Source organism: Ambystoma mexicanum, chromosome 4p, assembly GCF_040938575.1.
Source record: "Ambystoma mexicanum isolate Mex_15411 chromosome 4p, UKY_AmexF1_1, whole genome shotgun sequence".
In the NCBI taxonomy this organism is placed as follows: Eukaryota; Metazoa; Chordata; class Amphibia; order Caudata; family Ambystomatidae; genus Ambystoma; species Ambystoma mexicanum.
Window position 1 is genome coordinate 911304242 of NC_090927.1, and position 15770 is coordinate 911320011.

Sequence of the window (15770 nt, forward strand, 5' to 3'; positions counted from 1 at the left end):
AGGTGGAAAGCGCCAATTAGCAGGGGCGGGGGGGAGAAGGCAGAGGCAGAGAGAAAGGTTTTGAGGAGTTTCTGGAATTTCAGGACATCCGGGTCTAGGCAGAGAGAGGCAGGGAGATTGTTCCAGAGGGTGGTCCCTGCAGAGGATAAGGATCTATCCCCAAAACTTTTTGGAAAAACGGCTCCCTCTCAGAGAGTTAGAAGTGGATGAGCCGAGTGCTCTAGAGGGAGTGTATTTCGGAAGAGTGTGTTGTAATTAGTGCAGTCCCCAGCCCCAGAAAGCCTTGTGAACTATGCAGAGGGTCTTGTACTTGATCCTTGCAGTCACAGGGAGCCAGTGGAGGGATTTCCGTGCAGGTGAGATGCAGTCCATGGGCTTGAGGCCAAGAATGAGTCTCACAGTTCTGTTCTGGATGAGTTGTAAAGGTCTGAGTGTAGAAGTAGGGAGATTGAGAAAGAGACTGTTGCAGCGGTCAAGTCTAGAGAGAACAAGAGCTCTGGAGACAATGAGTCTCTGGGGGAAAGTGAGAAAAGGTAAGATACCTCGGAGGAGGTGCAGCTGGTAGTGATATCTGTTTGATATATCTGAGATGTGTGAGAAGGACAGAGTGGAATCGAAGATGACCCCCAGGTTTTTTGCCTCACTGGTGGGTGATGGTGCAGGGCCAAGGGAGGCCGAACAGAGTGAGTGTGGGAAAACAGGAGCAGGGGTCCCAATGAGAATGATCTCAGTCTTACTGGCATTAAGGCAGAGGTTGTTAGCTGCACACCAGGACTGAATTGCGGACAGGCAGTCATGAATGAGCGAGGAGGAAGAAGAAGCTGAGGGAAGCTTGAAGGAGAACTGTGTGTCATCCACATAACACTGGAAGTTGGAAGTGAAGGAAGAGATCAAGTGGTTCAAGGCGGCCATGTACATATTGAAGAACCAGGGGCATAGGTTAGAGCCCTGAGGGACCCCGCAAGTAGAGAGAGTGATAGCAGAGAGAAAGGGGCTTAGTTCCACCTGGGATGGACGGTCGGAGAGAAAGGAGGTAACCCATGCCAGTGCCTGATCGGTGATGCCAAGGGTATCGTGGAGACGATTGATCAGGGTGCTGTGGTTCACTGTGTGGAATGCAGAGGAGAGGTCAAGGAGAATGATGACAGAGGGAGAGTTGGAGTCATGATATGAGAGCAGGTCCTCACGGGTGTTCAGGAGAGCAGTTTCCGTGCCTCTGGATGCTCTGAAGCCAGACTGATGATCATGGAGACAACCAACACATTCAGTGTGGAGAGTAACCTGAGAGATAGCCAACTTCTCCAATAGCTTGCCCAGGAAAGGAGTGATAGAAATAGGGCAATAGTTTGCCAGGATAGACGGGTCAGCAGGTTTTTTGAGTAGTAGGCTCACCAGAGAGTGGTTGAGAGAGGAGGGGAAAACTCCATGGGCAAGAGAGAGAGGTTGCAGAGGTCCGCCAAGGTTGGAGCTAGAGTGTTGTTGCTCAATGTTGTCCTTGATAGTTTTGGAGGGGCATGGATCCACCTGTTTGGATAGACCAGACTAGCCTAGTGACCTCCTTAGGTATGAGGGGCAAAAAGGCAGGAAAATGGAGAGGGGGAAGAGTGTGAAAGGCCAAAGAGGGCTCAGAGGAAGTTGGTGCATGTGTGGGTGAAGGAGTGAGATAGGAAAGGATGTCCAGGGTTTTGTTGGTGAAATATGCTGTCAGTGCCGAGCAAAGGGCCTGGGTGGGCGCAGTGGAAGATGAGGCTGCAGAAGGGTTTGCCAATTCCTTGCACACTTTGAAAGGTTTGGCTGTGTTATTGGATGCTGCAGAGATGCAGGCTTGAATATGGACTCATTGCTTGGACCGGATGCTTAGTCTATATTGCCTTTGGAGAAGACGATGGGCCGGTTTGTCAGAGGGTGCACCTGAGGCCACCCATTTCCATTCTGCTGCGCTATACTTGCGTTTGAGGGCAGCAAGATCAGTGTCGTACCAAGAATTGTACTTTTTGGGAGGCTTCATGCGCATCCTAAGGACAAGGATGTCAAGAGTGCAGGAAATGGAGAGATGAAAGTTAGAGGGGGCTGTGTCAGGCTGGTAGCCAGACTCCAGATTAGGGGGCGGAGAAAAGGAGGATGAAAAGGCAGCAACTGTCATACCTATCATGGGAAGGGTGTCCTTGAAGAAGGAAGGCAGTGTGGGGAGTGCCAATGCTAGAGGAAACGAGAGTGTAAAGTGGGAAGAGAGAAGAGAGTGATCGATTCATGAGAGTGTTGTAGTAAGAGGGGTAGAGAGAGTCAGTAGAGATGAGAGCATCCAAGGAGTGGCCTGCAGTGTGACTCGGCTCAGAGGGTAGGATGGATAGAGAGAGGGAGTCGCAGAGTTTGCGGAAAGGTCCTGGGGAGGAGAGAAGTGGCCAGGTCAGCCCATTCAGAGAGGAAGAGGGTGGACTGGCTGTAGGGCTATAGAAGGTGGCCAAAGTAATAGAGGAGACTGGAGAGAGAGAGCAAGCCTGCAGAAGGGGGGAGGGGGAATAATAGTGTCTAGTGGGAATAGGGGAGTGAGAGTTGTGATGTCCTGTTGGCTGCCGAGTTTAAGTACGGTTTTCGATCGGTGCCAGAATTCCCATGTGCTGTTGTGGCTGGTTATGTGTTGTTAGTCTGTTGTTGCATTGTAATGAAGCGTGTGTGGATTGCTGTGCAGAAAGGTGGTTGTGTGAGTTTCTGTATGTTGAGTAAGTGGGAATTTGAAATTTTAAGGTACGGTTATAATGGTTTTAAAGTATTTGTCGTTTTCTTACCACTTTTTCTTCGCGTTTCTGCACCCAACCGCTATGGCTATCCAGTGTTTTTGGTACTCTACTTTTACCGCCTAATTGGCAGGCATGTTGCGTAATGGGAGTTCTCTTTTGTGTGATCCCAGTAGCTTGTGTTTTTCGCTTATTTCTGCTTATTTCTGCTACTTCCCCTGCCCTGCGGCAGGTGTAGTTTTGGTCACAGGACTTGTCCCTTATTTTCCATCCTGTTGGTTGTCTCCACCTATCAAAGTTCCCTTTAGGATTAGAGCCGTGTCGGCCTGGGTGGCCGGTGTGCGGCCACCCCCGCTTTTATAACGGAGGTGAGGGATTATGGTTTCCTACCAGGGTATTCACAGTATCGTTGTGGTCCTTTCTTCATAGGTGATTCCTCCTGCTCTTATCACAATGATGTCAACCTGCACCACATCGATGATCCCCATGTAGGGTGAAACGTGTGTAGCTGGGTGTTGCATGTCCGATAGCTGTTGGCCTTAAGATGATAAAGCTATGTATAAAATAGTACAGGCCTTTTAGAACAATTAACTGTTTCTCGCATGGAGAGAAAAGGGAAGCGTTTCAACTAATTTGCATGCCCATACTGCATTCCTTTGTGGGGCTGATCTGGAGGGGAACTTCCAGTGGTGGCCAGTAGTTGGTGGTCTGACATGTGTGGCTTGGTAACTGAAATGTTCTCTTCTACCCTCGCAATGCAAGTAGAAGAGATTTTTACTTGCATAGGTTAAACCCACCAGAATATTAATGATATTAAGGAAATACAATCATAGTTCACCAACTCTGAAACACTTGCATCGACTGCCTCCAAGGCCTAAACCCCATTCAAGACCTGCTGCATTATTTAGGATACAATGCCTTTCAGATCACCACATTACTTATTAGAGAAACTCACTATTTCAAGAGGGCAACCCAAAAGGCCACGATATAACAATGTTTCAAGGACACAGCTGCACGATAAGGGTTCCCTAACTACACCCAAATGATCTGGAATAACATCCTACCTCACACAAGACAGGCTCCAATACTGTTGCCATTCTACAAGGAACCGAACACATATTTGTTTTAAGGAATGTCCCATACCACAAAGACAACTTTGTCCCTTGATTAGCTGGTTACCAACTACTTTCTTGATGCGCTCCTTAATTTGTTCATTATCTTGACTCATTTCCGTTAAACCTCCCTCCACGGGTAAAATGTCCTACTGCTGCTGTTATGAAATCTGTAGTTTGCTCAACCCTCAAACCTGTACAGAGTTCAGTGCTCCCTGGCTTGATTTGCAAAACAAACACAAACACAAAAATACAAATAGAGATGAGGACTGCAAAGCCCTGTAAAAGATATCCACGTGATTGGTCACAATAGCAAAGAAATGGATTTAGGTTGCAGCATATTTTAACTACTGTTTAGGGATATGTTTCTTTAATTTGGACGTTTGAAAAACGTTTTGTTATTTAATTCATAAGAATTATGTAATTCAACTGAATTACTGAATAGTGAATAATTCACAGGTGTGACATTATTCACACGCATTATGGATTTTAAAACTTTAAAACTACAGCTGTTTATACACTGAGGAGCTCATTTTGACGGTAGCGAGCTCTTACGTTTGCACTGCAACATAAACGGCTCCTGCCGCCAAATGTTATTGTTTGCACGGCAGAGTGCAAAAGTGCAGGGCAAAAGGCAGCACACACGTATGCGTGCCGCCTTTTGCCTGCATGTTTGCCCTATGCCGTGCAAAGTGAGTAAACGCTGCCAGACATGCGTACGTGCCAGGCAACGTTTACTTTTAATTGTGAAAGCCACATGGCAGGCAGTGTGTACAATGGATTCCTACAGGGTCTGCCTGATTTATGCCGGTGCATAAAGCCTGAGACGCCACAGTCATCTTTTGCATTTGCGCCAGCATGAAAATGCATGCCGGCACAAATGCTGTCTGAGAGGAAGAGGCGGCGGAAATGCGAGTATCGTCCGCCCCTCATTGCCACCATACAAATGAAAGAAAATGGAGGGTAACGTTAATGAGAGGCATAAAAACGTGAAGCCATAACCTTCCACGTTGTGACCCCATAAAGCATGAGCTCCTACTAGTAACCCAAAAATGGCTTATCAATGCAGGATCTTCCAATTCCCATACAACTCCCAAAAGATATTTACTCAAGTCCCTATCCATCCAATCATTGGTAATATTAGATATAGACGATATTTCAAGCCAAGAAATATACACATCTTAAAAACCAATCATAGTATTCACAAAATTGACAAACTCAAGAAAAAGATGGGCCCTCATCACCAAAGATCATTCAGCACCACCTATGCCTGTCCGTTACCTAAATCATTTGATGTATGCAGCATAAAATATCTATGGGTGATCTAATGCCTTCCCGTTCCCTTCGTTCTCTCCACTCTTCTCTCTTACTACACCACTTCCCATTCCCTTCGTTCTGCTGATCTCTTCCTTCTCACCGTTCCCCCTTCCCCATGGGCCTCATCCCGCTTCCGCTCCTTTCAGCTCCCTGCTCCCCTGCACTGGAACTCCCTACCTCCCTCTATCCGCTCCATACCTACCTATCTCTTTTCCTTCACATCTCCCCCTAAGCACCTCACCCTAACACCCCTTTTTCCCTTACCCTCCTTGCTTCTTCATCCTAATGCCCTTTCTTTTCCCTCCTCCTTTCCCATCCTCACCCCCTCCCTCCCTCCCTCTTACCCTCACAGATTAATTGCTCTACCTAATGTTTTATTGGTTTGATTCATGTTTTGTAAATTGCTTCTACAGTTAAAAACTGTTTTATGTACCTTGTTGTTATAATGTACAGCGCTTTGGATTCAAGCGCTACATAAAGACAATGAATATAAATACAAATACAAATAATGGCAGCATGCTCATACTCTTGAATAGGCAAGTGATGCCTGAACCTCTACAACACTCAGACTCTGCAATTCATAAACAGAGGTGTGATAAAGGCCCTCTTAAGATTCTCTTGATTTGCCTTTTAATAGCTTGGCCAAACTCAAGGATTAAGCCTGCAAGACGTGCTAGTTGATGCAAGCAACAAGAAATGTGATGCAACACAGTTACGGGACAAAAGAGCATTGCGTACACAGATACCTTTACACGACTGTTGCCTACCAAATAGCCCTTTGCCATTTTCCATAGGATCCTCTGGGTTGGGTGCCCTACTTACTCTATCACCAATGCCAATGAGTGTGTGACACTTCTAGCTAATCTGTGGGGTTGGGGGCTGAGCTGTCTCATGGAAAGTCACGTGCGGTACACTGTGCTGTGATAGCCATGATGTGACATTTGTAGTTTGATAGCAGGTGCATCATTATAGTGGTTTGATTGTTGTGGCATGGTGGACGTGTGATGTGGTGGCTGTGGTATCAATGTTGTGGTTTCATTTTTGCGGCGAGATAGATGCTGTCTAATGCAATGGTTGTGATGGCTGTGGGTGGTGGGTTTGGTGTAATGGTGCTGGATCTTTATCTTGGTGTGATGAATAATGTGTCATGCTTAGGTTTGGAGTAGTGTGATGGCATAGCATGATTGTTGTGGAATGCTGGCTGAACTACAAAAAGTCCCAGAACTAATGAGCATCCTCAATTAAACCAGGCAACTCTTGAACAAGCAGATTGATGTGGGGCATGCATAGACAGTCTGTTCAAATTGCATCTACAAGCTGGTAATCAGGCAGTTAGACAAAAGGAAAATAAAAAAAACTTAAACAGTGAAAAGTAATCTCTTTCCCAGAAGAAATATATAAAACACAAGAGAGTGAAATTCCCAAGGTCCAGATAGACTACAAAAACCTGCAAAAAAGACTGCAGCTTCCAAGAATACTGAAAAAGCAAAGACTCATGGGAAAACAGATATATTCTGCTTGGCCCTCAAATGTTGTGAGTACATTCAAATAGTTGTGCCTGTGGTACCAATAATATCTCTTGAGGAGGTAAGTGGTGGGGTGTGCATGCAGTCACCCATCTTTTTTGACAAATTTGGTTGCTTACTGAAATATTATTTTGTAAACATTTACAGTGCAGGAAGTGGTATTTTGTGGTGTCCGTGCATATACACTACTGGAGATGCAATCTTGAAGTTGGCATTTTATGTTCTGAAACTAGATTCTGTTTTCCTTGCATTCTCTGTAGGATGGTACAACCGTCTGTACATCAACTTCACGCTACGTCGTCACATCTTCTTCTTCTTGCTCCAGACATACTTTCCTGCCACCCTGATGGTCATGCTGTCCTGGGTGTCCTTCTGGATTGACCGGAGAGCAGTGCCTGCCAGAGTTCCTTTGGGTAAGGACAAATGGGTTTTCCAAAGGTTTGTAAACATTAGGTCAACTATGTTCATATGCCAATCCTCCACATCACCTCTACAATTTGATGTAGGTCTCCAAAAAGCTAACCAGAGTATAGTTGACATCACAGACTCCAAGTAGTCCTGTGCAAACGTATTTAACCAAAATCAGAACCACCACCATTTTGAGGTTTTTCAGATTTAGGTAATACCCGCAAAAGTGTCAGAGGTTTAGGTGTTAATTTCAGGTGAAGGCTGATGAATGTTTCTGACTGCATACATTCACATATCTATATTGTTTACGGTCACCCACGCTTTAAGGGTCATACTAAAAATCGGGGTACTGGCAGGTAAAATCTAAAAAAGTAGTAGGAAACCCCACCCTGACATCTGTATCTAGTGAAGATACTCTCAAAGGTTAGCAGAAAGGATACGAGACACGGATATAAGAAAAACACAATCAATGATCCTTATTCGTAGACATCCAAATGTCTTATCAAAATGCCTTTTTTATTCTACAATATGGCATGATAAATACTTTTTTTAAAAAAGACTTTCAACAAAATTATCAACCTATCTCATACCGAAGCGCCTAGGGGTTAGTGCCACGTGCTTTAAATCAAAATGAACACCAACACATTATATATTCTCACTACAACAATTACAATGTTAAAAAACGGAAGGAAACCCCTTTCATGCATGAACTTCCAACATTAGTCCAAAGACAATACCGTTAATGGATTTTTTAATTCAACAGTTTGCAGCTAATATGTCTGCATGACCTGCCACAAATCATCTTTATAGTCTGCCGTGGCATGGGTTACATGGTCTATGACATGAAAATGTTGTCTATCAGGGAACTTCAAAAGGATATTGACCCTCTGTTTTTCGGCCTTTTTGCTGCAGGGTTCACTTTCATGCCATGTGTCCCTTCTTGTTGATTATGGCAAAGGCCTTCATCAGGACTAGGAAGACTACTTGTGTAAAGTCTCAATCTTCAAATACCCCTAGTGATACCTTGTTTGTGGTATCTAGAAACATAAAGTGGAGGTGTGTGACATATTTTATATTTCTGCTATATCTCCAAAGTAAATAAGCAAGATATTCACCAACTGCACTAACCTTTGTACTTCTAAACATGATGGCAGGTGTGTACTGCCTTCACAAAGATGTCTGAGCTTAAGAATCCTCAAACAGTGCTTCAAAAAATCTATTTATTCCATGGGCCTGTTATAATTACAAGACGGCATTGTTACATATACATGAAGGCAGAGGCCACTCTTTATTTTGAGCTATCTATACTTCCTATTGGTGCCTGATATTGTCCACCGTTATGTCCAGACAGACACTCATTAACTATTTTTTTGATTAAACATCACCTTTCACTCTTCACCCTAACTCCTCCTCCTGGGAGCTCTTTGAGCTCTTATTCTTCCATGCCGGTAGCCATGTAAGATGAAGTTGACACATGCACACTGTCACGTACGTCAGTCAGTTTGTTTCTAGGCTTGCAATTGAAATACAAATGGTGCTTTTTGTCACTGAAGTGTAAACCGACTAGGTTTTAAAAACGCATCCACAACAAGTTAATTATTCCAGATATCTTTTTTAAGTGCATCTATTTTTGAAAATCAACGATGTCGAAGAATAGGTAAATTATGCATATACAAGCCACGTTTCTGACCTTTTCTGGCCTTTTCTTTATTCTGTTGTACAGTGCAACAATTTTAAATGAGCACCATGTTTCTTAATAGTGGAAGAGGGTGCCTGCTAGAAGAATGAAGCTGCTGCTTTCTAGTCTGTGGTTCGGAGCATGCGCAAGCCTCGTTCTGGCTTGCGCATGCATAGATTAATAAACGAGGTCCCAAGACGGCAGTTGCCATTGGGACGCCATACCAGCAAGATGTGTCCTGCGTTTCCTTAACCGGCATGTGTGCGTATGCGTGTGGGGCGGCCTGGGGCACATCCGCCCGGTAACACTGGCGACGAGGAGATACCGTGTGTGTGTGTGAGTGCGACATCTGTTCTTCGATCGGAAGTCTTTGGTTGGAAGTCGGAGAAAGTGTTTCATCACGCTGCGCGGCTACAGATCTGACGCAGAGAGCCGGTGGCCATCTTGCCTTCAGCGATCACAACGGTTGCGGCCCAAAAGGGTGCTTGTGCGCCGTCTGTGATTCATTTGAAAGCAATTTTTGGAGACTCCATGGCCATTAGAAGTCTAATGGCCGTGGCTACAATTATTTAATGGTGCAAAAAGCACCCCAAGCGTGCTAGCAAGCACAGAAGCTATCTAATCTGGCTGAGTCTACACACTGTACAGCTGGATCCCAGTCATCTCACCCAGAAGAAAGACGGTCAGTGGGGACACATTGTGCAGGAGGAACCCTACTAGCTGAAAGGGTGTTTCCTCAACAGAGCCTCGACACAGATCGCTGGGATGGGTGAGCAGGAATAGGGGATGGTGCGCCTGTGCCAATACCACGCAGGCAACAAGGTACTCTGGCGCCAATGCCAGAATTCGACACCTCAGGCCCTCCCTCTAAACTTGGGCCTAGATGGCTATTGTGGGTGAAAAAACTTGAAATGCATTTCAGAGCCACTGGGGAGACAGACGACGATGCGAAAGTGGCCACTCTGCAGGCACAGAAGTACACAGGATTTCTGACTCTCTAAACCTTCAGGTGACCACCTACGATGCTGTCAAACAGGCCCTCCAAAACCACTTCCTCCCCATGGCGAATGTGGACTTCGATAGATTTGTTATGTGTGCGGAGAAGCAACAGGGCGAAGAGTCCCTAGACCAGTTTTGTGCAAGGCTGAGACACCTGCAGGTGGGTGAATGAAGAGGAGATGGTACATAACCAACTAATACAAGGGTGCAAATCAGGGAAGCTGTGAAGACAAGTCCTTTGAGAGCCAGGCCTGAAGCTCACACAGATCCTGGACACAGGGCGCACCTATGAACTGGCAGAGTACAGGGGGGCTAAGATGGACGCAGCGGTGCGCCCAGGGAGGAGCGAGGATGCTTTTGCTGTTGGTCGGCCCGCACCGGGGAAGTCACGTTGGGGCCAGAAACGTGCTGAAGGCCCTCCAACACCCTTGAGCCTGCAGTCCTGCCAGTACTGTGGGTATGACCTGTCTCACCCGGGAGAATGTCCAGCAAAAACAGGTGTAACACGCCTGGACATTACGCAAGGGTGTGTAGAGCAGCTATTCCGGTGACCACGTCAAGGGGGCCAGCAAGAGTGAGTGGGGGCAACCCCAGAAGGTTTAGGAATGTGTCAGCTGTCGAACAAGGAGTGCAGGAACTGGACATTGCTGAGGAAGAGGACGATGAGGAGGAGGTCTTCTTCATCTCAAACATTGCCACAGGTGCCAAAAAGAGAAGGCAACCAACCTGCACGTTGAACATTGGAGATGTGCCGACACCCGTTTTGATCGACACAGGGGCGTCGGTCTGTGTCCTGGCAGCTGAACACTATGAGGCTCTTCCAGGCCCCCCCAAATTGGAACCGTCCAAGGCCAGAATATGCACCTTTGGAGGAGACACACTGCTGCTGCTTATCCATGGAATCTTCGTGGCACCTGTCTCACATGGGCAAAATACAATTAAGGCAAGATTCTTTGTAACCGACGCAAGCCCACACTCACTATTAAGCTGTGTGGCCTCTGAGGCCATAGACATTGTACACTTCACCAAGTCGGTGTACCAAACAGACATTGACCGCCTTATGAAACGGTTCGAGAGCCTATTCCAGGGAGTGGGCAAGCTAAAAGGGGACCCAATTAGACTACACATTGATGGGTCTGTGAGGCCGACAGCCCTAAAGCACAGAAGGATACCGTTCCTCCTAAGGGCGCAAGTGGAGAAGGAACTATAATCACCGATTGATATGAATATCATCAAAAGGGTACATGGCCCGATGCCATGGGTGTCCCCAATCATAGTGGCGCCCAAGCCCAAACAGCCTGGAGCAGTCTGCATATGCGTAGACATGCGGCTGCCAAACGGCGCGATCAAGAGGGAAAGACACCTCACGCCCATGCTAGACGACATTGTGGGCGAGCTGCAAGGGGCCAAAGTGTTTTCCAAGCTCAATTTAAGATCAGGATATCACCAGCTGGAACTTCACCCAGAGTCACGTTACATAACTACATTCACCACCCATCAGGGGCTATACCAATTCAAAAGACTACGTTTTGAAGTCTCGTCAGCCGCAGAGGCGTTCCAAAACATCATTCGTGGAGCACTGGCAGAGCTGAAAGGAGTCCTCGACATGTCCGAAGACATATTGATCTTTGCACAGTCAGAATCTGAGCATTTGAAAAGGCTTGAATGCGCACTGGACAGGCTCAAAAGCCTAGGCCTGACGCTACACAGGAAGAAGGGCCTAGGATTGAGTTCTTCGGATTTGTTTTCCATGCCGGAGGCATCTCTCCAGAACCGGAGAAGGTGTGAGACATTCGCGAAGCGGCCCCCCTAGAATCTAGGCATAGTGAATTATTGCGGGAGGTTTATTCGTGACCTGGCGTCGCTATCAGAGCCCCTGCGGGCGTTAACGAGAAACGGTGTGGCGTGGACATGGACAACCAAAGAACAAAAGGCGTTCACCGACATCAAAAACGCACTGTCTGGCCAGGAAACAATGGCATACTTTAGCCAAGACCAAGAGTCGGAAATCATTGTGGATGCCAGCCCAGTGGGACTGGGCGCAGTACTGCTGCAAGCAGACACACGTGGTCATATGCGCCCCATAGCGTATGCAAGCAAAGCTCTCACGGAGACTGAGAGAAGGTACTCTTAAATTGAGCGGGAAGCTCTAGCCCTATTGTGGGGGTGCAAGCATTTCCGATGTACATTTTGGGCAAGCCCACGGTGGTTATCACCGATCACAAGCCACTCATACCAATCATGGCGGGGGTATCCTCCAAACCGCCACCACGTATCGAACGGTGGATGCTGCCCTTGATCGAGTACGGAGTGAGACTGCAATATCGGCCGGGCACCCACAACCCAGCAGACTACCTGTCCAGGCACCCTGGGGCCGGACGTGATCAAGACAATGTCGAAGTGGTGGACTGCGTTGAAATGGTCCGCAACATTGTGGAGGCTGCTCTAGCGGTGGCACTGTCATGGCAGGAAATAGCGGAGGCATCTGACAACGATGAAATATTCCAGATCATCACAGCGGCGATGAGCAACGGTGAGTGGAAGGAAATGCTCACCAACAATGCCAGGTGGGAGGCCAGTGCACAGAAGGACCTACAAGCAATGTGGAAGGCACACAATGAACTCTCACTGACCGAGGATGGACTCCTTTTACGAGGTCGGCAGATCGTCATCTCGCGAGTTCTGGTGACCAAGGTGCTGCAGCTAGCACACAATGGCCACCAAGGGGCAGACAAAACAAAGGCACGCCTGAGACTGAAAATGTGGTTCCCCGACTTGGAGCAGCGGGTGGATGATTTTGTGCGAGCACGTGTTCCGTGCCAAGCTGCGAATCCGGTGGAAAGGGGCCCAACGATAAGGTCCATGGAGAGAAGCGAACAACCATGGGGGACGGTGTAGTAGACCAATGGTCAAGATACCCAGAGGTTGAACTGGTAGAATCAACGGCGAGTGACCACACCATCTTGGCACTCTAAAAGATATTTACCTCCCACGGGTTCCCGATTGAACTGTGCTCTGATAATGGCCCGCCGTTCCAGGGACAGCAATTCGCCAGGTATCTGGAAGAAAGGGGCATCAGACACAGGAGAGTCACTCCGCTCTGGCCAAGAGCAAACTGAGAAGCCGAACGGTTCATGAGAACTTTAAACAAGGTGTTCAGAATCTCGTTGAATGGTGGAGGTGAGCTGCGCCAAAATCTATTGGAGTTCCTCAGAGAGTAAAGGGAGTGGCAGAGAGGGACCTGCGAGGTTCAGCGCAAGGACTGATAGATTGGGTTGGTTTGGTTGGGCTGCAGGTGAGAGCGGTAGTGGGAACCTGCCAAGTTGCCCACTGAGTAAGTTATGCGCAGGAGGGCATAACTTACTCAGTGGGCAATCACACTGCGTGCACAACCAGTAGTTTAATCAATCGATTTGCAATTTTAATCGGAAAGTGATTCAGCCTTTCTCAGAGAGTATCAAATGATCCCACATCAGTCCACCGGGGTCGCACCGGCTGAATCACTGTTCAACCGCTGCCCCAGAGGACTTCTACCCGAGATGGAAGGGCGAGCACCAGGGGTAATCGATGACGAACGGGTCCGTCAAGAGCGACGGATCAAGAATGAAAAGGAAAATGAACGGAGGAATCACCAAGAAACGACAATTGGAGTAGGGGACACTGTGTTGGTGAGAAACACACATCCGGAGGGCAAACTGTCACTCCCGTACAAACCACAACCGCTAGGGGTGACCTATGTAAAAGGGTCCATGACAAACCAGCCAGAAGAGAATCCGAGGGCTCAGGAGGAGGGGCCCCCAGATGCTACCCATCCGTCAATGGCACCAGATGATGAAGGGGCCCCCGGCCCACCGGAAGCACCTGGGCCGTCCCCAGAAGGCGGCAAAAGATATCCGAGCAGAGAGGGGCGCCAACGCCCGTCGAGGTTCCGAGACTATCTCATGGACCTGGTGTCCTAGTGGACCCAGAACTGGTTGTGCAAACCCATGTTGGGTTATTGTTATGGTTAATGTTTAATTTTTTTCTTGTTTGGAAAAAAGGAGGGATGTTGCATAGTACGCAATGGTTCAGAGCATGTGCGAGCCTCGTTCTGGCTCGCGCATGCGTAGATGAATAAACAAGGTCCCAAGATGGCAGTTGCCGCTGGGACCCTATACCAGCAAAACGTGTCCTGCGTTTTCTTAACCGGCATGTGTACCTATGCGTGTGGGGCGGCCTGGGGCACATCCGCCCGGTAACACACTTTTCAGTGTATGGGAGGAGCATGTCAAGTTGCCAGCGGCTACAGTACCACCCCCGATTGTTTGACAGTTGTTTGTGCAGCTAACATGCTGATGTAAGGAGCAGGCTGCCTGGAAGCACAAACGCATTCTGTCAAGCGGCTGTCATGTGCGTTCGTCTTTCGTGTCTCTGCTTAAGTTGCTTGCTGGGAAATGCTGCAGAAAGGTTATGATGCTAACGCACATCCCCCCACCTCTGCCATTTATACACCGCCCCCTCTTCCGATGGACACCTGCACCAGAATGCAGTAGCCACCCCTCCACCCCACACCAGTGGCGTCATCAGGAATCAAATTTAGGGGGGGCAGAGAGGGGGCCAAAGGTAGGGGTGCCGCCTATCAAAGGGAATGTGTCACATCAGGGGCACTCCTGCAGAGAAGCTTTTGTGCACACCAACAACCAAACCCCACTGCACCTCCCCTCCCATCAGAATGTAGGCACAAAACCATTAAGTCACAAATGACCCCTCAAACACAGTTTTTGCGCTACATTCTGATTGGAGGGGCTGGTCTTGACGGCAGAGGGAACCTAACAGCTCTTCATTGTTGATTGCGGCCTTTTGTGTGTGCCGTGCGGGCGAACACAGCACTGCAGACAGTGCAGAGTGAGTAGCCCAGCTGACGTAGCGGGGCCGAAGCGGGGCCCAGGAGTTCAGAGGCGGGGCCCAGGCCCCCCGGACCGGCTCTAGCGATGCCACTGCCCCACACACTATTAATGGCTGGATAAAACGCATAGTTAATGGTGCATCCCCCTGTCTCTGCAGGGGCCCGCAGAGAGCGAGAGGATGCGGGAGTACGCTCTGGTTATGGCATTAAGATAGTGTAGTGGGGGAATGTGACCGCTGTGGTGTTTTGTGGGCCCTCTGCATGTCACATGTTGGACCAACCAAGAACCAATGCAAACTTTCATCCTCCACTGGCCATTGAAATGAGGGCATTGAGTTGGCTAATGGTGACACATGCTATGACAGTGACTTAATCTCTCATGGGTTTAAGCGCTATAAAGTTGCATAGGGTGCTGAAGGGCTCCGCTGATCGCAGATTCCCTGGAAGGAACATTGGCTACTGACGACACACACAAAAGTGTTAAGACTCACAACGACTGAAAACCATCTTATACTAATGTCCTAAATTAATAAAATAGAGAGGTTCGACCTTAATATTTATTCATTTATTGGGTATTTATAATGTGCCTTTTTTTTTTTATTGTGCATATTAGTCAATAATCATTTTGACTTTTTACACAAATGTACAAAAACATGAATAAGGAAACATAAATAAATAAGAAATGTAAAAAAATAAAAATAAAAACACATGTAATACATCTCACTGAATGCTGTTACAAATTTGTTTTTTAAAACAGATAGTATTTTGAATCAATAAAAAAACAGTCTACACAAGTAAACTATCTACACCACAATAAAAACGGATCATGACCCAAACTTACAGAACAGACTCCAAATAACCCATAGCAGTTTTTGAAAGGGAGAAATTAGAATCTTCCGTCAGCACAGTAAACTAAATTATATCACCCAATAATTTCAAATCTTTTAATATACTTGCTACTTCTGCTGTAAGGAAGGTTTCATGCCCCTAATTGAACCTCTGCCAGAACATCTTTGAGTTCAACAATCTGGGGTCATGGACACACCTCTGCAACCTTTTGAGTCTTATAGGCCAGCTCCCTGTGCATTCTGATAATATATGCATCAGGGT

General features: G+C 47.3%; 1 protein-coding gene across 3 annotated transcripts in view; it reads left to right on the forward strand.

The window, feature by feature from the left end:
• LOC138453539 (gamma-aminobutyric acid receptor subunit rho-1) overlaps nucleotides 1-15770 on the forward strand; it is a 720362-nt gene that overhangs the window by 609142 nt on the left and 95450 nt on the right. For all 3 annotated transcript variants that reach the window (XM_069606507.1, XM_069606509.1, XM_069606508.1), the window contains one exon: nucleotides 6951-7103. In XM_069606507.1, coding sequence (XP_069462608.1) covers nucleotides 6951-7103 — 153 coding nt within the window. The remainder of the gene's footprint in view (nucleotides 1-6950; nucleotides 7104-15770) is intronic.